The following is a 26,893-nucleotide window of genomic DNA, read 5'->3' as shown; positions in this document are numbered from 1 at the left end:
CCCGTTACTGCTCTGCGTTTCTCAGTGACATGAGTGTGCTGCCGGTATTCAAAACTTCCGTGTCGGTGCCATCCGCTCACTGCCCACGTGGGCGGTGAGGATGTGGCCCCCTGCTCACCACTGCCCCCAGGCCTCCCATCACTGTCACTGGCCTCCTCTAATCCTGGCTGGCCCTCGAGTCCCACCAGCACGCGCTTGACTGTTCATGGTTGTGCCTTCGGAAAGGACCGGGACGCCTCTCCTGCAGAACCTGTTTCTTCTGGTGAATCACTGTGCTGTTCATGTGCTCAGTTCTTTCCATGTATTTATCACTAATTCAGCTCCACGTCTGGCAGCGGTCCAACCTCTTCTGGGGGCCTTCAGGCACATTTGCTTTTCTCTCAATTTTGTCTTCTTGGAGACATGTCTCCCAGGGCCGCTCACCTGCTCCAGTCTGTCACTTGGCCAGCATCCTAGGACCGCCAGGCCCCGTCCCCCTGGGCCGCCATCCACCTGAGCCCCCGTCCCCCTGGGCCCCCGTCCCCCTGGGCCCCGTCCTCCTGGGCTCTGTCCCCCTGGGCCCCGTCCCCCTGGGCCCCGTCCCCCTGAGCCCCCGTCCCCCTGGGCCCCGTCCCCCTGGGCCCCGTCCCCCTGGGCCTCCGTCCTCCTGGGCTCTGTCCCCCTGAGCCCCCATCCCCCTGAGCCCCCGTCCCCCTGGGCCCCGTCCCCCTGGGCCCCGTCCCCCTGGGCCTCCGTCCTCCTGGGCTCTGTCCCCCTGGGCCCCGTCCCCCTGGGCCCCGTCCCCCTGGGCCCCGTCCCCCGGGACACTGTCCTGCAGGGCCTCACTCCCTCCATCCCAGGCTTCCTCCTTCTTGGTTCACTCCTTCGTTCTGGTGACACAGCTTCTGTGGTTTCGGGGGAAAAGTGCAGAGGAGGCAAGTCCCTGAGTCTTGCAGATCTGAAAATGTCTTCACTCAACCTTCAGACTGAACTAATACCTTGGCTGGTTTGGAAATAATTTCCCTTCAGAATTTTGAAGCCGTTATTCCATAGCCTGCTAGCTTCAAATGTTGCTGTCAACCAGTCCAAAGTTACCCCAATTTCTGCTTCATTATATTTGACCTCTCCCTCCCTCCCCCTCCCTCCCCATCTCTCCCCCTCTCCCTCCCCCCTCCCTCCCTCCCTCCCCTCCCTCATCTCTCCCCCTCTCCCTCCCCCTCCCTCCCTCCCCCTCCCTCTCCCCCTCCCCCTCCCTCCCCCCTCTCCCTCTCCCCCTCCCCCTCCCTCCCCCTCCTCCCTCTCTCCCTCCCCCCTCCTTCCCCTCCCTCCCCATCTCTCCCCCTCTCCCTCCCCCCTCCCTCCCCCTCCCTCCCCATCTCTCCCTCTCTCCCTCCCCCTCCCCCTCTCTCCCTCCCTCCCCATCCTCCCTCTCTCCCTCCCCCTCCCTCTTTCCCTCCCCCCTCCTCCCTCCCTCCCCCCTCCCTCTCCCCTCCTCCCTCTCTCCCTCCCCCCTCCCTCTCCCCTCTCTCCCCCCTCCCTCCCTCCCCCCTCCCTCTCTCCCTCCCCCCTCCCTCCCCCCTCCCTCCCTCCCTCCCTCCCCCTCCTCCCTCCCTCCCCCTCCCTCCCCATCTCTCCCTCCTTCTCCCTCTCTCCCTCCCTCCCCTCCCTCCCCCTCCTCCCTCCCTCCCTCCCCCTCCCTCCCCATCTCTCCCTCCTTCTCCCTCTCTCCCTCCCCCTCCCTCCCCCTCCTCCCTCCCTCCCTCCCCCTCCCTCCCCATCTCTCCCTCCTTCTCACCCTCCTCCCTCCCTCCCCTCCCTCCTCCCCCCTCCCTCTCTCCCTCCCCCTCCTCCCCCTCCCTCCCCTCCTCCTTCCTCCCTCCCCCCCCCTCCCTCCCCCTCCCTCCCCATCTCTCCCCTTCCTCCCCCCTCCCTCCCCCTCCCTCTCCCCCTCCCCCTCCCTCCCCCTCCTCCCTCCCTCCCTCCCCATCTCTCCCCCTCTCCCTCCCTCCCCCTCCTCCCTCCCTCCCCCCTCCCTCCCCCTCCCTCCTGGCTCTGGAAATCCCATAACACCTCTCCTCCCCGCTGGTGTTCTGAAATTTCACAATAATGTGCCTCAGTGCTTCACCCACTGCCCGGGGACAGAGGGGCAGTTCTAGTCTTGATCTAGAAACTTACGTCCTTTAGTTTTGGAAAAAAATTTTTTAATTTTTCTTTTCTTTAATGATTACTTCTCTCCTCCTCTTTTCCAGTTCTGTTTCTGAAACTGTTATTATTTGAATTGGTAGATGGGTTCAGTGATTTTCTCGTATTTTCATCTCTGCCTTTTGGGAGACCCCTCCATTGACCCCCAGTCCTTCCAGAAAGACCCCCTTGTCCAGCATCGCCTCGCACCTCCTGGGGCCAGAGTGTTGTCTTTCTCACGGTGCTGACTGAGGACAGGGTTACCCCATGTGCTCTTCCCTGCAGATGGGCTGCCTGGGGTCCAGAGTCCTGTTTCTTTGTTTAACTGATTCAGTCTGTGTCTTCCTCAGGTTTCTGGGGACGCCCGGTTGTCTGCCGTGTGGAAGGGCCCGAGGTCCGTGTGTGTTTAATTTGCCACCAAGTGTCACACGGTCACCTGTATCTATCATTTGTTTTGTAATATTAAAAAATGAAAAAAATAGTCCACACCGTAATGAGAAATTAATAACTATAATAACTATCCTTAAAAAAAAAGATACCTTTTCCTCCCTAGCGCTTAAAGAAAAAAATCGTTCTCTGAAGAATTCTCTGTTGAAAAAAATAGCATGACATGAACACGTGGATTTGTGACAGGTGTAAACCACTGTAAAATTGTAAATAGGTTTGGAAACAGCTTTTCTCTGCTCCCACAGCCCTCAATCCCCAGCCCAGGTGGCGGCTCATCGCCTCCCGCCCGGCAAGCCACATGCCTCCGGCCCCATGACGCGGGACAGTGGGTGTCTTTGTGCCCCCCCCAAAGGGGACAGCACTCAAGTCTCACAAGCAGGTCCCCAAGATCTGCTTCTATCCCGCACACACAGTTAGCACCAATAGGGTTGTATGTGGGAATGACAAAGAAACCCACAAGAACATAAAGGGAATTTGAAGAAAAATAAAACAGTAAATCGAACATCAAGGTGACGACAAGACAACCACCTGTTGCCGATACCCACTCTGAGCTCCAATTTGTTTCTCTCGGGGCCACTCACATGTGGGCCGCTGAGCAGCCAGCGACCCCAGGTTAAGCCTTGGGTTTGCAAGGAGGGGACACTGTGAGGACCCACGTGCACGGCAGGGCCAGGAACGTAGGCAGAAGACAGGCTACAGGTTAAGTCCAGACCCCGGGGTCGGCATCCACATGGGTGACGACGGCTGTCCCCTGCGGCTCTCCATCGCTTCTCCTCGGGCACCTGAGGACTTCCCAGCAGGCCCGTGTCGGGCCCGCCTGCTGTCGTCACTCCTGCAGGCAGCAGCTGGATGAGTCCTTCTCGGATACCCAGTGTCCCGTGTCCCTTCCGTGTCCAAGAATTTACAGTAGCTTCCTTCACCCCTGTATCAAACAGCTCTGCAGCCAAACTTGAAGACACCTGCACGGACAGCTCCTGACTCCCTGGTTGGCACCCGCCCCCTCTGTTTATCAGTAGATGGTTCTCAGACGGACAACACCTGCCCCTCCACAGTGACTGAGCGGCCGCGCGCTGGGCAGGTTGCCCGTGCGCTACAGCCCTCCCAGCAGCAGATGAGTTTGGTCACCACCCGCAGCCTGGAGCCGCTTGAGGCTGACCTGGGGCTTGAGGCTGGGCAGGCGGAGCCCAAGGCCACAGGCTCACGTCCTCTCTGCCATATGCACCCCCAACCTCGCCGTCCCCAGACCTGACCCGAGATGTCTTCAGGATGAACCAGTGACCCACATTCGTGTACACATTGCGGGCTTGCAGCGTGGGGCCGTCTCTAAGTGTGCTCCTGCATATTCAGTCTGTCACTGAGCCTGGCTGCTTTGCCGACTCTGAAGCCCACCCCTCCCAGGAAGGAGTCCCCACCGCCAGCTCGGTGCGGCCCTAGAGCGGGGGTCTGCCACCACGGCCCCCCCAAGCAGCGCACAGGAGCAGAAGGGACGGGGGCTGAGGGGAGACCCCTGGCACGGGGGCAGGGCACACTCTGTCTTGGGGATCCAAGTGCGCAGCCCCAGCCGGTACCACTCCTGTGCGGCCTGACGGGCGCACGCAGGAGGAGGCAGCCAACCGGGAGAGGGCAGGTGGGGCGGCAGAAGAGGGCAACAGAACTCGGCGAGGGGATGCCTGTCCCTGCAATGTTCCCCGGGAGTTCTGGGCACGCACGCCCTCGTGCAGACAGCGTGGAGAGGCTAATGCACATATCTCTGCTGGTACAGGCCTCAGGCTGGGGCTGGACAGCCCACTGCCAATGCGCTCCCTGGAATCTGCTCAGGCAGGCTCAGGCGGGTGATGAAGGCGGTCACCTGCACCTCCCTCCTGGCCCCTTCCACCTGCTTCCCACCTGGCTACCTCACCTCTGTGCTGTAGAGTCCCTCGTGTGTGGTTCAGGCGGATCCTGTTAGTGAACATTCTGAGAAAGGACCCACCTCCACCTGCCCTGCCACCCCAGGGGCGCCCCAGACCCCTGCCACCCGTGAGCCCAGCCCCGGGCATTCATGAGGGCGTTCCCTCTGCCTGAACACCCTTCCTCCTGGCCAGCCTGGAAACTCCAGCCTCTGACCAACCTGCCCGTGTTTGGGTCAAGGTCACTGCCCTTTCTCTCCTGACTGAGAGGCACCTTGTGCACCCAATTCTGCAAATGCCTGCATCCTCACCGGCCCTCCCCTGAGTTGAGAGCCCTGGGGGCAGGGGCTGTGTCCTGTTGGTCTGTATGTCAGCACTTGGCACAGAGCCTGGCACACAGCGGGCTTGGTGTCTGGGCATGAGAGGTGGCAGGGCAAGGACGGGGCGCAGTGGGCCCCGGGCAGAGCGGACGGGGGCAGTACCGTTCCAGCGCCGCCCCCCCCCCGGCAGGGAGCCCAGAGCCCCATCCAGCTCCACAGGAGGACGCCAGCGCCCCTGCAAACAGCCCCAAGACCCCCGTGGCAACAGCCTCCCTCTGCACCCTGCGCAGGAGCCCCTTCTCTGGGACCCTTCAACCTTCTTAGAGGAAACTGCTAAATGTGTTGGTGATTTTTTTGGACATTCTCCCCTGTTCAGGGGCCTGTGATTTCAGATCAATCGTATCCACACACACTCAGGTTGTCACTGGGAAGGGAACATCTAAATTTTACTCCTGCATGATTTCACCCAAAGCTCTGGCACCAGCTCTCGGAGGGCGTCTACAGCGTGGTGCGCCTCTGGGGGCGAGCTGGAGGAGGTGGGGTCCGGGGTGGCCCCAGGCACCGGGTGGGCAGAGTCGGGGTGCTTTCGGTCGCTGGCACCTCAGCAAAGACCCATGTCCTTCCCGGTCTGGGTCTGCCCACAGCCTTGACCCCCAGGGCCGGCGGTTGCCTCCACTAAGCCTTGTCTCCCCCTCGGCAGGTACCATGACCAGCAGGACGTCACCAGTAACTTCCTGGGCGCCATGTGGCTCATCTCCATCACATTCCTGTCCATCGGTTACGGGGACATGGTGCCCCACACATACTGTGGGAAGGGCGTCTGTCTACTCACCGGTATCATGGTGAGTACCTGACCCTGCCCGGTGTCCCCTCCCTCCAGGGCTGCAAGCAGCACAGAGGGGCCCGCCCGGCAGCTACCACACACCCCGCGCTGCGCAGGGGGAGGCAGATGCCTCTCACGGGCTTAGTGCCTCTTCTAACACAGGAATGGGTCCCGGTTCCGGAGAGTTAATGGCTCCTTCACGGCCCCCCAAAATGGGCTAGGCAAGGCTGGCCTGCTCTGAAACTGCACCCCCACCCAGCCCACCTGCCTGTGTAAGCTCGCCCCAGTAGGCATCAGGGCTTGCCCTGAATGGTCCCCCTCCAGGCCTGGGACCGTCTGAGAAAGCTTAACTGGAAGTCCAGGCCGGGGGGACTGGGAAGGGCCCTGAGCCCGTGGCCACTGGTAGAGAGGGGACGGAGGGCCTGCCCTGAACTCCTCACGGGCTGCCGGTGACAGTGGACAGCAGTGAGGAGCCCCAAGCCGCCGCCGCTCCTGCACCGGCCCCATGACGCGGGGCTGGGCCTCGCTTCCCTGTAGGGCCGGCAGACCCCCTCTGGGACCCCAAAACTCAGAGGAGAGAGCTCTCAGTGAGGCCAGGGATGGGATGTAGGGGTGCACAGGCCTGCCGCTCGGCTCTGGGGCCCCCCGTGGACACCACAGCCCTCCCCAGGGGAGCCCCTCTGCAACCCCCACACTTGGGTTGATATCTTTCCTTTTGGTGCCCCTTTGACTTTTCCTTCTGAACAATTCCTTTCTGCAGCGAAAAGGCCACTAAAGCCTCACCTGGAGTGGGGGCTGCCCGCCCCCACCACCCCCCAGCCCAGGGGCCTTCTGGCACTGATCTCAGTGACCAGGCAGCTGAGTGCGGGCCCCTCGGAGCAGAGGAGGCTCTAGGGTCAGGGGCCCCGAGCAGGAGAGCCCAGCACTGCCGTCTCCCACCTGGACACGGCCCCCCCCCGCCCCCCAAAGCCCCTTCCCGCCGAAGCCAGCCGGACTGGAACAGCAGTTAAGCAGAGGCTTATCCCCGGCCCAGGAAACCCTGGGTGAGTGGAAGGCCTTAGAACAAAGGTGTCTGGCCGGACTCCAGGTGCCACCAGGAACCAGGCAATGATCCTTCCAGAAAGTAGTGAAATGCTGCCGGAAGACCAAAGCCTTCCTGTCTCGGCGCCAGGCTCTGTGCCTCAGGACCAGCTCTCAGGCTGGGGGGTGGGGGTGGGGGTGGATGAGCCCCACAGGGAGCCGGCTCCCCTGAGTCTCCCGGACTGTCTTCTGACCGAGCAGCCGAGCAGCCAGAGGCAGGACCCCGGCCCCACGCCTGCTCCTTGGCGGGGGCGGGGTCTTTGGCAGGGGGTTTGCTCCTGGGTGGTGCAGCACCTCGGCCAGGGCTGTTCTCCTGGAGTGACGGAGTCAAAGCGGAAGAACGCGAGGATGGGGAGGGCCGTACCCCCTCCCATTATTAAAAACACAGCACAGGCCCTTCATCTTCTCTCTTCCTAAAACCCTGTTGCATAAATCCGTACCTCTCCGTGTTCAGGGACTGTGCGTTCATTGTCAGTGTTCTCACCCAGGTTCAGGTCCGTGGCCTCCCTGGGGGTCGGCCCCAGGGAAGAACTTAGTGGCATTCTTCTAGCAAATGTGACTTTTCTAGCTGAGTCATTCTTGCCAGGGTTTCACGGAGCGAGCCGCCCTCCCCCTCCCCTGCCTCCCGCCGGCGCCCCTCCCGGTGGTTACAGCCCAGCCGAGCCGCACTCCAGGTAGGGCTCCCCGTGCGGTTGCCATGGACACCTGGGCCCAGCGAGGCCGCCAGAGGGGAGGGAGGGATGTGTGTGCGCAGGGCTGTAAATAGTCCTAATCATTGTTTTCTCCTGGCTGTCCCAGAAACGGTGTAATTATCAACCATTAGGCAGGGTATGTAATTGTCTGAGCAACTTGACGTTGTTGGCCCAGACCTGGTGTGTTGGAGGGGTTCCGGCCACCGAAGCCGATCTGTCAAAGTCCGGCATCTTTCCCTAAGGAGCATCATGACGACGGTGACAGAGAAAGCTGTCGACCCTCAGTCTCCAGAACTGGGCCTGGCCGCACCCTTAGGGCCCGCCGTGGAAGCCTTCTGGCTCCACAGGCATCTAGGGGCACGCAGGGCCCCCAAGACCACTTGGTAGGAGCCCCGTGTCAGGACAGATCACCTGCGCTCGCTCCGCAGACCCTTCCTGAGTTTGGGACAAATAGACGAAAGCTGTAGGACGTCTGCCGGGGACACTGAGCTCCCCCCACGTCCTCAGGAGACATGCTCTTTGAACTGCAAAGGGAACGTGGGGGCACGTTCTGAGTCGCTCTGGAAGGAGGCTCCGCGGACGTCTGCTTCTGGTCAGGTTTAGAAGATGAGCTTCTCCCTGAAACACCTTGCTTTCAAACCAGTTGTTCCACGGAGCCTGTTGCAGAGACAGAATCCTGCGTGAGCCGCCCAGGCTTCCCTCCGAGATTCGGCCCCACCACTGATGCTCGAGCAGAGGGAGGACCGGTGTGGAGGACAAACCTGCAGATGAGCTGGCAGGTTCCCCGGCCTGGCCACGCCTTTCTCTGCCCACTCCCGTGCTCCTGCTCATCGCGAACCCGGCGGCGGGTGGCAGGAGACCCTGCCCCTGCCACCCCTCCTGGGGAGTAGGAGCTAGTCAGAGGGGACCCAGGAATCTAGCTGCCCTCAGCTGTGACTCAGGACTTGGCACATTTGAAGGCGGAAGTCTGAGTCATGGATTTGCTCTGCAGTGACCCCGTGGAAGTCACCCCGCGGCTGCTTGCCCCCGTCTGTGCCACGCTGTCCTCCTCACAGGCCCCTCTGCCCACGCTGGGGTTGGGGGAGCTGGCTGAGGCCCGTGCGCCCTGCCTCCTGGAGCCACCCCCGGCGGGGACGCGCCCTGCCCACGGGTGCCCCGCCGTCCCCGGGAACATGCATCAGCAGACCCCTTGCAGGAGAGCCCCGGAGGAGGGAGGGGCTCCCATAAGGCACCCTTCATCTCCGCCAAAGAGCCAAAATTGACCGTCACCTTCTTTTTTAAAACACTGATTTATTTATTTTAGAGAGAGAGGGAAGTGGAGCATCTCAAGCCAACGCCTCGCTGCGCACAGGGCCTGTCTTGGGGCTCGAGCTCACAACCCTGAGATCAGGACCTGAGCCGAAATCAAGCTGTTCAACCAACTGAGCCAGACAGGCGCCCCCTGACTCAAGTCTTGCCTCCCTCTTCCTCCCGCCTCCCTCAGCCCTGCCGCCCAGCCTCTCCCTCCTCCCCCGCTCTGCCCCGGCCGTTCAGGACTCAGGACAGGGCTGCAGTGTTCCAGTCTGGTCTCTGCTCCAGCCCACTCTCTCTGTGCCCCGCCTCCCTCCCCTCCCTCCCCCTCCTCCCTCCCCCTCCCTCCCCCTCCTCCCCCTCCTCCTCCCTCCCCCTCCTCCCGCTCCTCCTCCCTCCCCCTCCTCCTCCCCCTCCCCTCCCTCCCCCTCCTCCCCCTCCTCCTCCCTCCCCCGCCTCCCTCCCCCTCCCTCCCCCTCCTCTGCCCTCCTCTTCCCCCCCCGCCTGCTCCCCTCCCCCTCCTCCTCCCCCTCCTCCTCCCCCTCCTCCTCCCTCCCCCTCCTCCCTCCCCTCCCTCCCCCTCCTCTGCCCTCCTCTTTCTCCCGCCTGCTCCCCTCCCCCTCCTCTTCCTGCCCCCTCCTCCCCCTCCTCCTCCCCCTCCCCTTCCTCCCCCTCCTCCCCCTCCTCCTCCCTCCCCTCCTCCCTCCCCCTCCCTCCCCCTCCTCTGCCCTCCTCTTTCTCCCACCTGCTCCCCTCCCCCTCCTCTTCCTGCCCCCTCCTCCCCCTCCTCCTCCCTCCCCTTCCTCCTCCCCCCTCCTCCTCCTCCTCCCCCTCCCTCCCCCTCCTCTGCCCTGCTCTTCCCCCCCGCCTGCTCCCCTCCCCCTCCTCCTCCCCCTCCCCTTCCTCCCCCTCCCCCTCCTCCTCCCTCCCCTTCCTCCTCCCTCCCCTTCCTCCTCCCCCCTCCTCCTCCTCCTCCCCCTCCCTCCCCCTCCTCTGCCCTGCTCTTCCCCCCGCCTGCTCCCCTCCCCCTCCTCCTCCCCCTCCTCCCCCTCCCCTTCCTCCCCCTCCTCCTCCCTCCCCTTCCTCCTCCCCCCTCCTCCCCCCCCATCTCTCACACACACTGTACAGAGGACAAGCATCTGGACTTGAGCACGGTACCCACCACTTTCTGGAGGTCGCTGATGTCTGACCCCATCTTCGCAAGGTTGCTTCTTAATGGAAATGACTAAGTGAGGCTTCATTATTGGTGACTTCCCTAATTACATCCTGATGATGGATTTTCTAAAAGAAAAATAAAGTTGAGAGTATTCACTGATGTCTATTCAAGTCAGACTTAGTGGTTAAGAACCCAGTGCCCTCCAGAGAAATAGCCACAAGGGAGTCTTGGCATCTTTAAATCCAGTCCACCCTCCTGTCTCCATGCAGAAATTTATCTTCATCGTATAAAATAGATGGTTCCTTAGTTAAAACACTTTGGCTTCCAATTAGAAGCCCCCTGCAATCAAGCAGCTGGGCTGTAAGCCATGGTGGGGGCCAGGGACCCTCTCCCAGACCCTGGAAATCCAGGATGGTGCACGACTGATCGTTTGATGGGATCCCCAGAGCAGCATGATGAGTGGGGGACCCCTCCTCAGTGCCTCTGCCCCCTGGCGTGTAGGGGCGATTAAAGTGGACCTCTGCTCTGCTGGCCCTGGAGGAGGCGAGGGAGAACAGAGCCTGGGGAGGCACCTCCAAGTGAGGCCCCATTTTTTTTTGAAGATTTTACTGATTTATTTGACAGAGACACACAGCCAGAGAGGGAACACAAGCAGGGGGAGTGGGAGAGGGTGAAGCTGGCTCCCCACCAAGCAGGGAGCCCGATGTGGGGCTCGATCCCAGGACCCTGGGACCATGACCTGAGCCGAAGGCAGACGTTTAACCAACTGAGCCACCCAGGCGCCCCCCTGAGGGCCCATTTTTAACACTATTGTAAGTCCCTCTGTTTGGGCTTGGAACGCCCCACGAAGGAGAGGGATGGCACTCGGTCTGGTTGAGGGGAATGGAGTCAGGGTTAGGGTTAACCTAACCTAACACCTCTTCCCTCCAGAACAGCTCCCTATAAGCCATGTGTTACTTTTGGAGGCTTGATTAAATCCACGACAGCTATGGACCAGGCTTCCAACATCCCATACAGATCCCTTGAAAATTGGGCACAGTCTTCTGCAAAATGCAGATGCCAGGAAAACACAGCCATCCCCGAACAAGAGAGGAAGATGAGGTCAGCGAAGGGAAGTTCAGAGACACGGTCCTGTTCAGTTTGTTGTGCTGGAAGTGGGTGGTTCACCAAATGTACTGGGCAATGGGAGATTATTCCAGAGGGAATGTTGTGAGGAGCTAGGGGAAGGCACTGCCCCCTTCAGCCAAAGCCTTACACCAGCCAGCCCTTGCTGACCGTCCTGCCACACACACTCCTCCCGACCGCAGTGCGGACTGTGTACCTTGAAAAACATCTATCTCTGTTTCTAACCTATTCTATTAGACTGATGAGCCAAAAACATTGTTGATGGAGCCCTCGAGCCCTGGGACCTCCCAGTGCTAAGCCAGGCTTGTGGCAACTGCAGTTACAGTTTGGCATCTAGAGGGCCAGACTGTTCCTCTCTTCCCATGAGGGAGGGCGGGGCGGTTCAGGCCAGTGTGCAGGACAGAGCAGGGCAGGGTGAAGGCAGGGGCAGGGGCAGGGCGAGGGCAGGGGCGAGGTAGGGGCAGAGCAGGGCGAGGCAGGGGCACGGGGAGGCGGGGGCAGGATGAGGTCAGGGGTGAGGTAGAGGCAGGGTGAAGGCAGGGTCGAGGTAGGGGCAGAGCAGGGGCAGGGGCAGGGCAAGGCAGGGGTAGAGCAGGGCGAGGCAGGGGCGAGGCAGGGCAGGACTGACTTCTGCCCCTGCAGAGGGGAGAGTGGGGGTCGGGCCTGGGCGTCCCTGAGCTCGCGGGCAGGCGGGAAAGCCCGCCCTCGGGGACTCAGGATCCGTCAGTTCCGGACAGTCAGGCTAGCGCCCCACGGGCCTACAGAGGGGGTTCTGTGGGACCCCTGTGCGCCCGCAGAGTGAGAACATCGCTGGGGGAAGTACTGAGGGCTGCTGCAGGCTCCCTGGAGCCCTGGCCTGGGGCGGGAGCCTGTGTCCCCAAGGTGTCTGCAGGGTCTCGGGGACGAATGGAGAAAGGGCTCGGTCCTCGTGCTGAGTCACAGCCGGACCTCTGCCTACAAAGACCCGAGTGCCAAACAGGCCCCATCCCCGAGCTCGCACACTCATGCCAAACCCGTTCCCCCGAGGTGCGGTGTGGGGTGCAGTGTGGGGTGCAGTGTGGGGGTGCATGGCAGGAGCTCTACCACCCTGACTCCGGTATCAGCATGGCCTTTTCTCTTCCAGGCCCCTTGGTCTGGAGCGGGGGGGTGGGCTTGCATAAACAAGAGGGAGACGGGGCCTGGTGTCCAGACCATCCACCCGCACAGCCTCGCCAATGACCGAGTGATTATCTGCTGTTTTAAATCCCCCAAAGCCTCAGCCCCACCCCCCACCCCTGCTCCATTAACAACTGGCTGGTCTTCAGAAGACTCAGTGGTCTCCCCTCTCCCAGCGGGAGGTCAGCTCTGGGCAGGATCCTCTGTGGGGGCAGCATTAAGGGCCCGACTGGCCAGACACCCCGGGCACCTGTCGGCTCCTGGACCCCCGCAGTGGGCCGGGCAGGGGAGCTGTCCTCTGCCTGCAGCCTGCCTTGTAATCCGGGCTTTCTCCCCGCTTCTGTCCCCCACAGGGTGCGGGCTGCACTGCCCTCGTGGTGGCCGTGGTGGCCCGAAAGCTGGAGCTCACCAAGGCGGAGAAGCACGTCCACAACTTCATGATGGATACGCAGCTCACCAAACGGGTAAACACCACTGTCCACGTCTTAACGGGGGGCTCCAGTCCAGTGTGGAGGCCGGTCACAAGGAGACAGTTGAGTGCTGTAGGTCAGGGCCACACCTCTCAATGGGGGTCGGGGGGCCGGGAGCCCAGACACCTGCGAGCGGCCTCCACACAGGGGGCGCGACGTCTCAGCATTCCGGGCTCCCGTCTTCTACTAAATCACTGCGCTCGTTTCAGACGACCAAAAAATTTTCCTGACAATTGAATGGAGCATTCGGTGGTGTGACCCACCCCCTCCCCTAACGGCACTGAACCGGTCACCCAGCGTGAGGCAGCGCTTCTGGTTAGGTCAGACAACGTTAGGAAGGGCAGTAGAGTCTTGGGTTGTTTGTGGTTTTTTTTAAGTCATCTCTTCACCAAACATGGGGCTCGAACTCACGACCCCGAGATCAAGAGTCTCACGCTCCTCTGACTGAGCCGGCTGGGCGCCCCAGGGAGGCCAGTAGAGTCTTAAAAACGATATTGTATCTAAATCCAATTCTTTTTAAAAAATCATTAAAGACGATCATCACAGCAGAGCCCCCATTTCTAAATGGTGTTCATCAAAGTGTCATCATCCAGTACCCCTTGGGGGCTTCCGGGCAGTGCTTCTCACTCGTGGTCGAGGAGGAAGCATGCAGGCTGGGGAGATGGGTCAGCTGCTGGAAGTCTGCCACCCGCTCAACGGTCAGAGAAGAGACAGAAGCCGGCCCTTCCAGGACAACAGCCAGATGAGCAGGCAGAACCGTTCCTTAACACCGCTTTTACGGAGCATTCTCTAGAGCTGCAGGCCGAACAGAGGTCAGCAAGAGGATTTCTTGCAAGACTCCTCTTTCTGAGACAAGCCTCAGACCCTGTGCTGGGGTCGGGGCCTCTGTGGCCCGTCTTCCTGGTTCAGGACTGCAGGGGGTTGGGGGCCCTCGAGCAACCAGGTGCTTGTTTGGGGTTTTGAACGGGAGAGAAGATATTCTGTGAGGACGCTGCAGCCCTGGAAAACAGCGTTAGCAGCAGACTTGGAGGCAGGGAGGAGAAGGGAGGCGGGGAGGCCAGCGCCGGTGCCCAGGCTTCTGCGCTTCTCAGCAGCATTATTACGGGGTTTGATGGTCTGGTCTTTGAGTCCCTGTGTTGGCGTCTTTACAGAGGCTCCCCAGATGTGCAAAGGGGCGGGTCCCGCAAACATCCTCCCTGGGTGGCAGGCAGGCGGGTGCACGGGCGGGGCTCGTCGTGGCCTCGCTGTCTGAGGTCCAACAGAGAGCATGACGCAGCATCAAGATGGCGGAACAGAGGGCTGTGCCCGCGGCTTTCTGAGTGGCATCCCCCCGGAAGCCTGTGGCCCAGCGGTTCCCTGCAGCCCCAGCGTGCGCACACGAGCGCGGCTCCGCACTGAGCAAATTACCGACGTGACCGGCGCCGCCGTGCACAGACGCACTGGCACCCGGCCTCCTGGTGCAGGGGTGACCAGGGGTGATGCAGGGGTGAGGGCGGGCAGTCCTGCCTCCAGGACCTTCCGGCAGCTGCTTCCCTAGAGCAGAGACCTGAACAGTCCGCATAAGTCCGGTCTGTTTCATGAAATCCCCAGAACACTTTGTACTGCATGCCATTCCCGCGCTTTCTCCATTTTCTGCCCCGTAAATCAGTGGAGGAAAACAAAGCCAAGCAGAGCCAGCCCCCTCGCCTGACGGGAAAATGAACAGTTTGTCTGCCCTCCGACTGTGGACGGAGCTGACACTGTGGTCGCTGCTTCCCGTCCTCTAAAATAATTCTATAAATCCTCAAGGCCACTTACTTTTTGGAAAAGTGGGACCGAAAATCAAATCAACAAATATCTGTGGCTCATCCATGAGCGCCAGGTACCTTTTTAAACGGAATACATCTCACTTTTCTGAGAACACTTAAATCCATCAAAATGTCTCTTTAACGTCTCCCAGATGAGCAAACAGCGTGAAGGGGCGGCTCTTGCAGAGGGAGGATTCTCAAAGCTGGTGGGCCTGGCGGGCCTGGGGCTTCCAGAGGTTCTTCTCCAAAACCTCGGGTGTGAGCCTCAGCTCCCCTTGCCAGGCTGTGAGGGAGCCCAGCCCTTCTCCCTGGGGTGCCGGGGCCCCATCCCTGTCCCCTCCACGCCCGGAGCCCAGCGAGGGTGCGCACCTTCTCTCCGAGACCTCAGTGAAGCACCAGAGAAAGACCCAACCTCGGAGAGCCGACCGCAGCATAATCAGAAACCTCTCAAGAGCGGACCGTCGTGCATTCCACAGATAAAAGCAATCTATTATGACAAATGCAAGCAAACTTAATTCTCCAAAAACCTAAGCAGAGAGAGAGAGAGAAGAATTGTAATTTATTGGTCCTAAAAATACACAGAGCGTTCTAGTTTATGGGTCCTGCCGGGCTTGCTGTACCGGTTCCGGCCCCGCATCGCCGGTGAGAGTCACTTGGGTTTTGTGTATTTACCGTGTGAGCGGGAGGGGGCAGGGCCGGCTGGTGGCACGGGGGAGGAGCTCAGTTCCTGGTTCCCCTGAACCCATGGCCTTCCTGTCACTTGTGTAACTGGTCAGCTCTGGCAGCAATGACCCCCTGCACTTTGTGCAGTCAGGCCTTCCCAGTGACCTCACAGGGTCAGTGCCATTGCTCTTCCAGAACTGTCATTTCTGGCTACCGTCTGGGCTGGTAAATAATATATATGTAAACGCCACACGGAGAGACGAGAAAAAAGACACTAGCTCTCCGTCTTTCCCCCACGCAATGCTGCATGTCCCCGTCTCTGCATTTTATGGAACTAACCACACCCATCGTCAGGTCGCCCGCTGGACATCACGCTCTGCTCCGGGGACGCCAAGATGGGCACCAGGTGGCTCCCACCCTCAGAGAGCACCCCCTCTTCTAACCAGCAGGAGGGCTGCCCACGGGCACGCGGCTTACGTTTGCCACGTCGACGCTCCACGCCGGACCTCGGGCAGCACCAGCCGTGTACCACGGGCTGAGGGTTGTGTGTCCTTCCCTTGCCACGAGGGGTTCTTGCCCCACGTACTTTATCTAAGTACATTTCCCCTGAGGCCAGTGAGTAAGACCAAATCCAAACCCCTGTCTTCCCTACGTTTGTTCCTTCTCCTGACTTCGCTGGTCTCCGGGCCTGGGAACTTACAGCATCTGGGACTCTTCTCTGCCCTGGACCCCGAGGCCTGAGCTGTTCCCCAGCCTGCTTTGACCTTGCCAAGGCTGTTCCCACATGCCGGCTTCCCCAGGCCCTCTGCTCACCACACTTAAAGCTGTCACAGGTGCTCGCCACTGCCCCCTCCCTGAGCTTCCCTGACCCTGGTCTTCCTGCTCTGCTTCCCTGTGGGTCCCCTGGGGCTCCAAGACTTAGCTATGAACACGTCACCACCCTGCTCAAAACCCTTAGTAATCCCCTGAACCTACTAATCAGTGCTAAGGAAACTGTAAAAGTTTTATCATAATCCTGCTGAAAAAACTTTTTCTTCCAGCAGGCTAATTCAAGGATTTACTCATCACAGGTCTTAATCTCTTAAAAACTTGTCAAGTAATAGGTGGATCAGTTATCAAATACTAATCCTCCCCCAGAAAGGGCCTGTAAATTATCTGGGTCACAGAGCTCTGTCCCAGAGAGGTTGGGGATGTGTTTTCTTTCTTTTTTTTTTTTTTTTAAAGATTTTATTTATTTATTTGAGAGAGAGAGAGAACGAGAGATAGAAAGCACGAGAGGGAAGAGGGTCAGAGGGAGAAGCAGACTCCCTGCTGAGCAGGAAGCCCGATGTGGGACTTGATCCCGGGACTCCAGGATCATGACCTGAGCCGAAGGCAGTCGCCCAACCAACTGAGCCACCCAGGCGCCCTAAGGGGATGTGTTTTCTTTAATAAGAATCCTACAAACACTGAGCTTCTGAGCGGGAAGGAGTCCTAGGGACGAGACTCTCAGGTCCAGAGATGGGTGATCGAGGGCGCCCAGCCACGGGCAGCTAGCTGGATGCTAACTAGGGCAGCAGCACGTTCTCAGGCCTGCACACAGCCTCCAGCCACAGCCCTGTGGGTTTTCCAGAGCAGTCAGTTCCTCGGAACTTGGCCCGGTGGTTAGGGTCCCAGGCCTGCCGGTGAGAAAAGCCAGTTCGGAGCACACCGGCTGAGCATCACATCGACGGCAACGTACAGCTGAGCACCATCCGTCACCATGCTGCGCGGGGCCAGGAGCTCCAAACTCCAGCGTCCAACCACAGAAACCCTCCCCTCCTCACTCCTGCCCCAAGCTCCTGCCAGCCACAGAGTGGAGGCCCATTCCAAGCCTTGGGGCCGACTTCCCGGTGCGAGCGGAGAAGCCCGAGAAGGGGCACGGGACAGGCCTGGACGGGCTGGAGAGAGGGTGGGAGCGGAAAGAGGAAAGGAAGCCAGCGGGAAGTCTGTGGGGGTCAGGGCGAGGCCCTCCTCCCCAGTCCTCTCCCTAACGGACTCCTTCAGTCAAGTGTCTGAAGAAGGGCTGGCCTGCAGGTTCTCGGACGTGATGCTCGCCAGCGCGCTGTTCAGCTGAATCCGACCCAGGGGCTCCTTGAACTGACTTCTGTCACCCCCGCTTGCCAGGCGTGTTCCGCATTCCCTCCCATCCCCTCTCCAGCCTCGCCCCGGGGAGCTTTCTGGAAGCTACCGGGCATGCCAGTGATTTCTTCCCTGGGGGGTCCCGGGGGGCTCCCTGAGGCTTCTGGAGGCGCCCATCCCAGGCTGTCCCGTGTCCCCCTGCAGCAGGGAGGGGTGGCCAGGGCAAGGCGCGGGCATGGGCAATCGGGTCAAGAACCAAGGAACAGACAAGCGTGTTCTGTGATGTCTTCTCTGGTGGGGGCTGGAGGAAGCTCACAACCAGTGGGGAGGGCACTGTGGAGCTGCCATGAGTTGAAGAGCCGGTGGCAGGCTCTGTGCCCGGCGGGTCCCCGTGCAGTCGCTGCCGCGTGCGGCCTCTTCCCCCGAAGCTCCGGGTCCCCGACACTTACTACTGACACTAGAGGCCGCCTACGGTCTGGCAAGACTATGAGCCCTTCAGCGCGGGGTGCTCCTGGCCTGTTCATTACAGTATTCTCACAACGGGGTCTGCGTGGTCGGTGCTCCTTGCTGTTTGAAGGAATGAGAACGTCACCTGAGTCTCACGGAGGTTCAGCAGCAGGGCGGAAGAGGGGGTTCCAGCCCCTTGTGGGGCTTCTCTGGGGGCCGATGAAGCAGTGGGCACAACCTGGCACACAGTGAGAGCTCAGGGTCAGCTGCCGTGACTGCTCCTCGCGCCACCTCCCTGCACGGGGCCCGGGCAGGTCTGGAGGTCACTGAGCTCACGCTCTGGCCCCCGTCAGAGGGGACGCACACACGTTTTGGGTCGAGAGCGTGTGGACACAGCAAGGAATCAGCTTGTGTGCTTGCATGTTTGGGGAACAGAAGAGCCAGCCTTCCGCGTGCAGGCAGGACCCCTCTGACGGTGGCCAGCCTCACTCAGCCCGGCGCGGCCCCTGATCCTCCCCAGGAGCAGCTTTTGGCCCTGGTACCCCTACCCGCCAAGAGAGCTCAGAGGGTACCCGAGCCCCCCTCCGGAGCTCAGCGGATCCCAGGAGGGGCACACGACCTCAGCCGCTCCCTCCTCAGTGACGTTCGAAGTCATCAGCCATATGACGTAGTCGGAGGCCCTGCTTGTGGCGTTTACTGTCAGCGTCAGAGGGCACAGTGCCCTTAAAAGCCTATTTCTTCTTCTCTTGCAGTAATTGATCTACTTAGCTTTGTGCCAGACTGTTTGCTGTCAATTCATTTCAGAGTCAGCACCGAGGCTGGCATTTAACATCGCTTTCCCGAATACACAGGGGCCTCCTGTTGCAACCCATAAAGATGCTGTGGTGGCCCGTGTCCGCTACCCGGGCCGGCCGTGACTTCCCAGCCTCGCACTTGGGCTGAAGTGAGCTGTGGGGCCTGGGCTCCCCACTCTGTTATGTGGCTGAGTGAGGGCCCTGATGAGTAAAAGAAAAAATGCTAATGTTTTTCCAAGTCCTTGATCCTAGGAAATAGGAAATGGTGCTGTTTGTGTAGAGATGAGGTCCAGTCAGGTCATTCCGCTCGTCTTGGACAGGGCTGCTGTGTGGACTTCGCTGCCGGCTAGCCATGTGACTCTGTGCTCACGCCCCATCTCTGAAGCCATGTCCTCCTATTTTAAATTGGGGTTCGGGCTGATAATAACTAATACCTGTGTGTGTAGAGTTTATGGAACACTTCAATCCACGTTGGCTCAGTTTACCATTCATAGCTTCCTGGTGTTGCTATGTGTCTCGGTTTCTTCCTCTGTAAAATGGGGACATCTTAGTCCCTGCTTAGTGGGTTTGGGGGAGGAGTAACTGAGATGCACGTGAAGTGCTCAGACCTGCGCCTCCTTGGGCCTCCCGACCACCTGAGGGTAAGGATTTATTTCTCCCACCCAATAGATAATGAAGCATTTATTCCTAAACTGCTCACTAACTGGAAGAATAGGGTTGAGCCTGCAGGCTTCCCCATTTCAGCTGCTTGCTCCCCACCAACACTGAGACACATGTCGAAGGCCATCTGCCCCGGCGTTCCGCGGCTCTCCAGCCTTCCAGGGAGGACTCATGTGGAGCGGGGGCTCTGCTAGTCGTCCTAACCGCCGAGGGAGGGTTTTTCTCCCGTTTTTCTGTGAGGCCTTCCTTGGAAGCTAAGCACCCAGGAAAACTGAAGAATTCACCCATCAGGAGAAGCCGGCAGTGGTACGCACTCTGCAGAGAGAGCCGGGGTGGTGGGGGGATGTCCCAAGCGCCCCCTCCCTCGTCCGGGAGGCTCCTGTCCACTCCGGGGCCCAACAGACCCCGCCTCTCTGCTCACCTGGACACTCACCATCTCCAGTGTCCGCTCACCACCACCTGCTTCCTTTCAGGCCAGGAAGCACCAGAAGTGGGCAATTAAGTTGTCAAAAACCATTTTCACCATGGATTTTTACTGAACAAAAGAGCAGTGTTTATGTCACTTAGACATTTCTGAGAAGACTTAGCTGTTCTTTTAAAAACATCACTTCAGCGCCAATGAAAAATATAATCCAGCCTTGGTAATAGATTTTTAAAACATACACACACAAAAGTTATCAGCCTGCAAAACTGCTTCCCAGGCCTTCCCACATTTCTCAGCCTTTTAACAATGTCCCATCTGCGACGTCAGTCTGAAAAAGCCGGTTTCGTTAAAATCTTTTCTGGCTGGTGACTCGGTTTCTTCCCGGCTGTCTGACAGACGTCCAGGCCCCGGGCCCATGGGCCTGGGCCAATTTGCATGGCTCACAGAAAGGCGAACAAGTCATCAAAAAGCTGTTTAGCTTGTGCTTAATAAGAAATGTTTCCTCTCGCTCTTGTTCCTAATTGCCGAAGATGTCTGTGTTTGGATGAAAACTTTGTCCCCTGCCATCTGGATGCCATCGATGCGTCAGGCTCAGTGGACGGCCGGTGGTGCCAGTGGTCTCCATGCGGGTGGATGCCGACAGCACGTGCCCGAGCGCACGGTGGCCGCGCCCATGGAGCTGCCAGGCTTGGCGAGGTCGCGCCGTTGGCTTCACACCTACATATCTTCACTGATTTTCAGACACTGCTTTGAAATGGTGTCAGCTTTAAGCTAATTACATTTACGTGTAAAATTACAGTGTAAATGTTTTTGGCCGTTTGAAAAAGGACATTTGGGCTGGCGGAGGCCTCTGGCTCCGTTTGTGGGAAAGATATTTCCTCTAAGCAGCCTTTTAAAATCTCCAGCTGATAGGAAATCTGTTCAGTATCCGAATCCAGGAAAGGTGCCCTGTGCAGTAAGAGGAAATCTCAGGTGGAGCGTGGAGCTCTGCTCGTCCACAGGGCGCCCCGGCCCCCCGGGTCTGGGGGATGCGGTCCAGGGGCAGTCTGAAATAATTAAGAAAGAAACAGCTCCGGCCCGTCCGCTGTGTCCAAGACGGGAGTCCTAGGGGATGAATTGTAATCCTCCTTTCTAAGAGTTCATGAATCAGTGAAGAAACAACACATCTCGGCAGAACCATGTCCTTATAAGGTAGACTGTATCAGCCCACACGAAAAACAGAGTATGTGAAACTAGGAAAACGAACCTGGTAGCCACTTGCCTTATTTGTCTTTCCCCAGATCAAGAATGCTGCCGCCAACGTCCTCCGGGAAACGTGGCTGATCTACAAACACACGAAGCTGCTGAAGAAGATCGACCACGCCAAAGTCAGGAAGCACCAGCGGAAGTTCCTCCAGGCCATCCACCAGTGAGTACACAGGGTGCCCGCCGGCCTGTGCCTCTGTCAGTCCCTCCCTGACCTGGAAACACGGAAGAAAGCCGTGTGGGGCACCCAACAAGCACCGGGGTGCGTGAGCGGGCCCAGATCGGTTTGCTTCCCTATTTATGGCACCCGCAGCCGGTGGGCCCCAGGCAGGTTGCTAAGGCAGGGAGAAGGGTAAGAGCCTGCGGGACACCCCAGTCCCCGTGACACACACACACCCCCGCGTGGCACTTGGGAGCAGAGCCGACTGTGGTCAGCACTCTCCAGAAGAGAGGCACTTGAAAGTAGGGTGGAGAAGTGGGGAGGAAGGGGATCTGGGGAGGAGGGCATTCAAGCGGCACCGAGGCAGGGAGAAGGCCTGACAGTAGCGCGTGAGGAGGTGGAAGTCGCAGCGTGCAGATGAGATTTGTTTTCCTGGGGACCCGGGCAGCCTGTGATCGAGGTCTCCATGATCGAGGCCCCCGTGATCGAGGTCCTGTGATTGAGGGCCAATGATCGAGGCCCCCGTGATAGAGGTCCTGTGATCGAGTCCTCCATGATCGAGGCCCTGTGATCAAGGCCCCCGTGATCAAGGTCTCCATGATTGAGGTCCCCGTGATCGAGTCCCCATGATTGAGGTCTCCGTGATTGAGGCCCCCATGATTGAGGCCCCGTGATCAAAGTCTCCATGATCAAGGTTCCGTGATCGAGGTCTCCGTGATCGAGGTCCCAGTGATGGAGGCCCCTGTGATCGAGGCCCCATGATTGAAGTCCCATGATTGAGGTCCCCATGCTGGGTTCTCTGTGATCAAGGCCCCATGATCAAGGTCTCCATGATCGAGGTTCCGTGATCAAGCCCCTGTGACCGAGGCCCCCCTAATCGAGGCCCCGTGATAGAGGTCCCGTGATCGAGGTCCTGTGATCAAGGTCCCCATGCTGGGTTCTCCGTGATTGAGGTTCCATAATCGAGGTCTCTGTGATCGAGGCCTTGTGATCGAGGTCCCCATGCTGGGTTCCAAAGTCAGGCACATTGAGTAGATGTGGAATCCGCACGTGGGGCTAAGCTGTCGTGGGCACTTGGGGAGTCTGGCTCTCACGACTCTTTCCCACAGACTGAGGAGCGTCAAGATGGAGCAGAGGAAGCTGAGCGACCAAGCCAACACCCTGGTGGACCTGTCCAAGGTGAGTGACCGAACCTGGAGCGTTCTTAGGTGCTGGCACTTGGCCCTCCCCCTGAGGCTGTGAGGACACGGCCACATCCCAGCTATGCGGTGTGGGGCCAGGGGAGCAATGACAGCCTCTCCTTGGGGAAAGGAGTCCAGGGTCAAGTTCATGACGGGAGTTCTACTGATGGAAATCCCGGTCAGCGCGGCCGCGGGTCTGTCTGTGCCTGTGGCTCAGTAGCTTCCTCATCTTGAGGCTGCGCGGCGATGCCCCGAGAATGAGCTCGGGCTTGCACAGGGGGGGCAGCCTGCTGGGCCCACCCAGGGACGCGGGGGCCACGCTGCCCGGCACACGGTAACGCCTGGCAGTTCATTTTCTCGCCTCCTCTAATCCTTACAGACCAGCTTTTCTGACCCCAATTGGTAGTGGGGGGTGCGTTTCTTTACTTCTCAAGAGGCGGGTCCCCATGGTGAGCATGGAGGTGCCAAAACAGAGAACACTCCTTGGAAGCCCTGGGATTGACGCCACACCGCCGCTCTGCGCAGCTGACTCAGACCTGCCGTTGATACAGTGAAGAAACTCGCCTCTCTGGCGAGCCATAGCAACCAGGAACGGAAGGCCACCCTGCTGGCCAAGCTGGGTTGCTCCCCCCAGCCTGCAACCCCCCCTTGGGCCCCTCCATAAAGATTGTACGTCAGCCTGGGGCCAGGCTAGCAGAACATTCCGGCAGATGTCAATTATCATAATGGAACCCATTCCCTGGGTGAGCAGAGAAACTCCCTCAGGCAAGTTAGCACCTTTTGAAAAGAGGTGCAATCAGAGAAATTGCCAGTTGTCAGGCCACGTGCAGGCGCCTTGTTCAATGAAGGGATCAAGCCCCAGCAAGGACCTCCCCAGCCGGGGGAGGGGGTGCTGGGGGCTGGGGGCAGGGACGGCGCCGGTGCAGGGAGGCCCTCGGGCCTGTGTGCCTGGGCCGGGCCCTGCGGTGGAGCCGGGCCCCAGAGCCTGGACGTGGGGGACGGATGGGGAGACCGGGCTGTAGGAGGGAAGCCCCTGAGGTCTCCGGTTCGGAGTTAACACCCTTGGGTATCAGGAAGCAGTAGAATTAGGTTTACAAATGGAGGGGTTTCTTAGAATGACAGAAGGAAGCCTCATTCCAGAGCCTCAGAGCACCTGGCCGGACTTGAGGAAGGGGCTCCAGGGAACAGAGAACAGGCCCCGGGCAGCCCTCAGGCCCCGGGTGGGGGGGGGCAGGGGGCATGCATCTCACCCTCTTCTCTCCCTCTTGTGCAAGAGCCCGCTTCAGGTCTGTCCCCTGCTGTCCCCTCCCCACTGTGGCTTCTGTCTCCCGGGCAGACCCTGGCGCCCCTGTCCAGAGAGTGCTCTGGCCACAGGTGAGGACGCATTGGCCTTCTGGTGATCTTAGCTCTGAAGGCTCGGAGATGAGGTGCCTGGCCAGTCCGGTCACGAGTCTGCACTCAGACCAGCCAGCTGTGGCCAGCAAGAGCGCGGTGCCAGGCAGACCTGGCCGGGGACCCACCCAGTGCCATGCAGGAGTACTCGGTCTAATGCCGTGCCCCCAGAATTTCTCCTACAAGCAGCGGGCTCTCCTGCCTCCCTCTCATCTGGCAGGACTCACTGTCGCTGATGTTCTCCTGGGAACATCAGGCAAACGGACTTTCAAGCCTGTGTTGGTTCAGTACCACCCACAGCGCCTCACAGAGACGCAGCCCCGTGAAGAGCAGGCTGGCCCAGTGAATCATGTGGGGACTGAAACCCCATCAGTAATCCACAGCGAGTCGCCTGGAAGGAGAGGTGTGCAGGGAAGGGCGAAGGGGGCCCCTGCAGGGCTGCCGCAGGGGCAGGGGCGAGCGCAGGAGAGGGGGGCCCTGGCCCCACCCACTCTTTCCCTCCCGGAGACTCACCCAGGGCCCTGGCTGCTTCTCATGTATTTGGGTCCATGTGCCCCCTCCTCCCACCCTGCACCTTGTCCCCAACCACGGAGCAGGGGACACGGCCGCATTGCTGGTGGACCTGGGTCTTTATTTGCTAGCTTCGATTTCTTTCATTGGAACGTAAACATAATTCCTAGTATCCGAGGCTCAAGGATCCAATAAAACAGTGTCTGTGCAAGAGCTTTGTAAACCATGTGGAGGTTTTGCAAATGGTAGTTCTCGTTATGAATACAGATGAGGAAAAGCCAAGATCCAAAGGAACAAAGTGGCCGCCCTGAGGTCGGGCAGCTGGTCAGCGACCGCGCGGGGGCCGAGACCCAGCGGCCCGGGCCCCGTCCAGGCAAATGAGTGAGTGGCCCGGGCGTCCGGCCACAGCGTGCCCCTCGATGGAGGTTCTGGACTGTTAACGAGTGAAGGCAGCCCGTTCCCTTCCGAAGTCTGGTCTCCCCCCGCCCCCGGGGGCGTCCTGCGCCCCCAGGCCGAGCTGCCTCCCTCCTACTTCTGGAGGGCCCCTTCCCCAGCCCCTCTCTGGCCCTCTTACGGTGCCACCTGCTTTCCCCTCTCACCTCTGTCCCCAGTCCGGGGCCACGGCTCCAGGGGTTTCTGCGTCTGCTGGAGTGACGTGGAGTTTCTGGCCCAGAGGGTCAGGATGTCACCGGCAGAGGACCAGAAGCCCCAAGCGCCACGTTACTTGGGAGGGGGCAGGGAGTACAGAGCAACGGCCACCACGGCAGCCACAGGGGCTGGGACCCCCGGGCTGCGGCTCACACGGTGGTCCCTCGTTAATTTATGGAGAAGCGGAGCTGTCACATAGGTGAGCGCTCTCCGGGCCATCGCGGGAAGCCAAACTGTCATCAGAAGGTGGCCCGATGAGGGAGAAACGGGACCGTGGAACGGGAGTGCACCTGCGGGAGGCACGGTGGAGCTCCGGTGGCTTGGTCGCCGTGTGAGGGCTCGGTGCTGGGGTGTGGGGGGCACCCAGGTGTGTGGTCAGGCAGCCGGGGGGAATGGCGCCCGGGCCTGAGCCCCCGCTTCAGCTCTGCTCTGACCCAGTTTTATGACTTAACTCTCAGAAGGCAAGTTTATTGGCTTCCTTTCAAGTTTCATTTGTGTTTCAGCTCCCTGGGGGCTCCCCCGTTTGCCCCCTGCCCTCACGGCCCCCTGCAGGGGTCACGCCCAGGCAGCCCCGGGCTGGGCCCTCGGGCTCTGCCTTCCTTCCCTTCAGCCACACGGGTCTCATTGGTGGGGAGCACTGAGAAACCTTCTGGGTACCTGGGAACAATTCGTGGTGTGAAACATCTCTCCCCATCGGTGGGTTTCCTACCTTGGGCCCAGGATGGGAGGGACCCATGCCAGCCTCACGCATCCATTTGTTCCACCGACACCTTTCAGGGGCAGGCCCCCGCCCCCCACCCCCCTAGGCGTGATTATGTATGTTTGTGTGTCTGTTAGTTGAGCGTCTCCTCCGAGCCAGGTTCTGTTTTAGGCCCTTGAGACACACCAGTAACACAGCAGGCGAAGGTCCAGGCCCTGAAGGAGGGTCCCTCCCAGTGGGAGACGGCGGCCCATCCCCAGGGGCAGCAGAATTTGCTAGCGCAGAAGAAGGTGGGAGGGAAAAGGGACAGTTGAGCAGATGAGCAGGAGCGGGAGTGGGGTGCAGTATGAAGCAGGGCATAGGAGACGGGGCAGGTCGCTGGGACGCGGGGAGACAGCAGGGGGCGGGAGGTTTGCTGGGGGGCCGTTCGGGAGTGAGGGAGGCAGCACAGGGCTGGGGAGGGGGGTCTGAACCGCGACAGATGGACAAAGGCCTCAGCTGGCCCGCGGGAGCTCTGGGGGAGGACTGGCCCTGCAGGGATGTCCCAGATGGGGCAGCAGACCTCCTCGGGGACCAGGCAGCGGGGAGGGGCTGTGACCTCCCGTGGCAGCTGCGTGTGGATGCGGAGCCGACCGGCGGCGAGTCCCTGCATCTGGCATGTCTTCTGGCTGCCGTGCTGGACACCGCCGACCGGCAATAGCGTTGTGACCATGTGTGGTTATCACTCCTATTTTATAAGGAAGCCAGGGTTCAGGCTCGGCAAGTCCCCGCGCCGTCCACAGCCCAGCGTGGTGCCTTCTCGCACAGCCTCTGAGCCCGGAGGTCAGGTCAGCAGGAACATGAGGACCCGCCGGGACTCGCCCGTCTGCTTCCCCATGACGCAGGACTCCTGGCGGGTGTTGCCGCCCGCCCCCCCGCCCCCACCTCTAAGCCTCCAGGTCCTCTCCTGGGTGGGCCAGACCGGGCGGCGCGGGTGTGGACCTCGCTCCCGTTGTGATTTGGGAGCATTTCGCTTTCCCATCGCAGGCTCCTCTGCGATGACCTGTAGTGTCCTGTCTCTCTGTACAGATGCAGAACATCATGTACGACCTGATCACAGAGCTCAACGATCGGAGCGAAGACCTGGAGAAGCAGATCGGCAGCCTGGAGTCCAAGCTGGAGCACCTGGCTGCAGGCTTCAGCTCCCTGCCCCTCCTCATCGCCGACGCCCTGCACCAGCAGCAGCAGCTCCTGTCAGCCATCGCCGAGGCCCGGGCCGGCCCCGCGGGCGCTACTCACACGCCCCCAGCCTCCGACAGCCCCCTTGGGGTCAGCTCCACCTCCTTCCCGACCCCGTACACAAGTTCAAGCAGTTGCTAGATAAGCCCCCCACTCCAGAAGCATTGCCCATAGGTCTTAAGATGCAAATCAACTCTCTCCTGGTCACTTTGCCATCAAGGACCCATCGGACCAGGGACCGTAAAGAGGAGAGACCGAGCTAACTACCCAACTCGTGTTCATTCAGCGTGCTTGGTTCGATATGCCTTGAAACCAGAAACCTAATCTCTGTTTAGGTGCCTCTACTTGGAAGCAGGA

The 26,893-nt window shown here is 60.1% G+C and overlaps 1 protein-coding gene across 1 annotated transcript in view; it reads left to right on the top strand.

Annotated features, from left to right (window-relative positions):
- Positions 1–26,677, top strand: part of KCNN3 (potassium calcium-activated channel subfamily N member 3) — a 127,277-nt gene extending 100,600 nt beyond the window's left edge. The window contains exons 4-8 of the mRNA XM_088029050.1: positions 5,517–5,658; positions 12,491–12,601; positions 20,763–20,890; positions 21,997–22,066; positions 26,387–26,677. Coding sequence (XP_087885176.1) covers positions 5,517–5,658; positions 12,491–12,601; positions 20,763–20,890; positions 21,997–22,066; positions 26,387–26,677 — 742 coding nt within the window. The remainder of the gene's footprint in view (positions 1–5,516; positions 5,659–12,490; positions 12,602–20,762; positions 20,891–21,996; positions 22,067–26,386) is intronic.
- Positions 26,678–26,893: the final 216 nt, after the last annotated feature.

This window comes from Eumetopias jubatus, unplaced genomic scaffold (genome assembly GCF_037043125.1).
Source record: "Eumetopias jubatus isolate StellerSeaLion01/CBP00866 unplaced genomic scaffold, mEumJub1_p1.0 scaffold_12, whole genome shotgun sequence".
NCBI lineage: Eukaryota > Metazoa > Chordata > Mammalia > Carnivora > Otariidae > Eumetopias > Eumetopias jubatus.
This window is presented reverse-complemented; position numbering and strand designations above follow the sequence as displayed.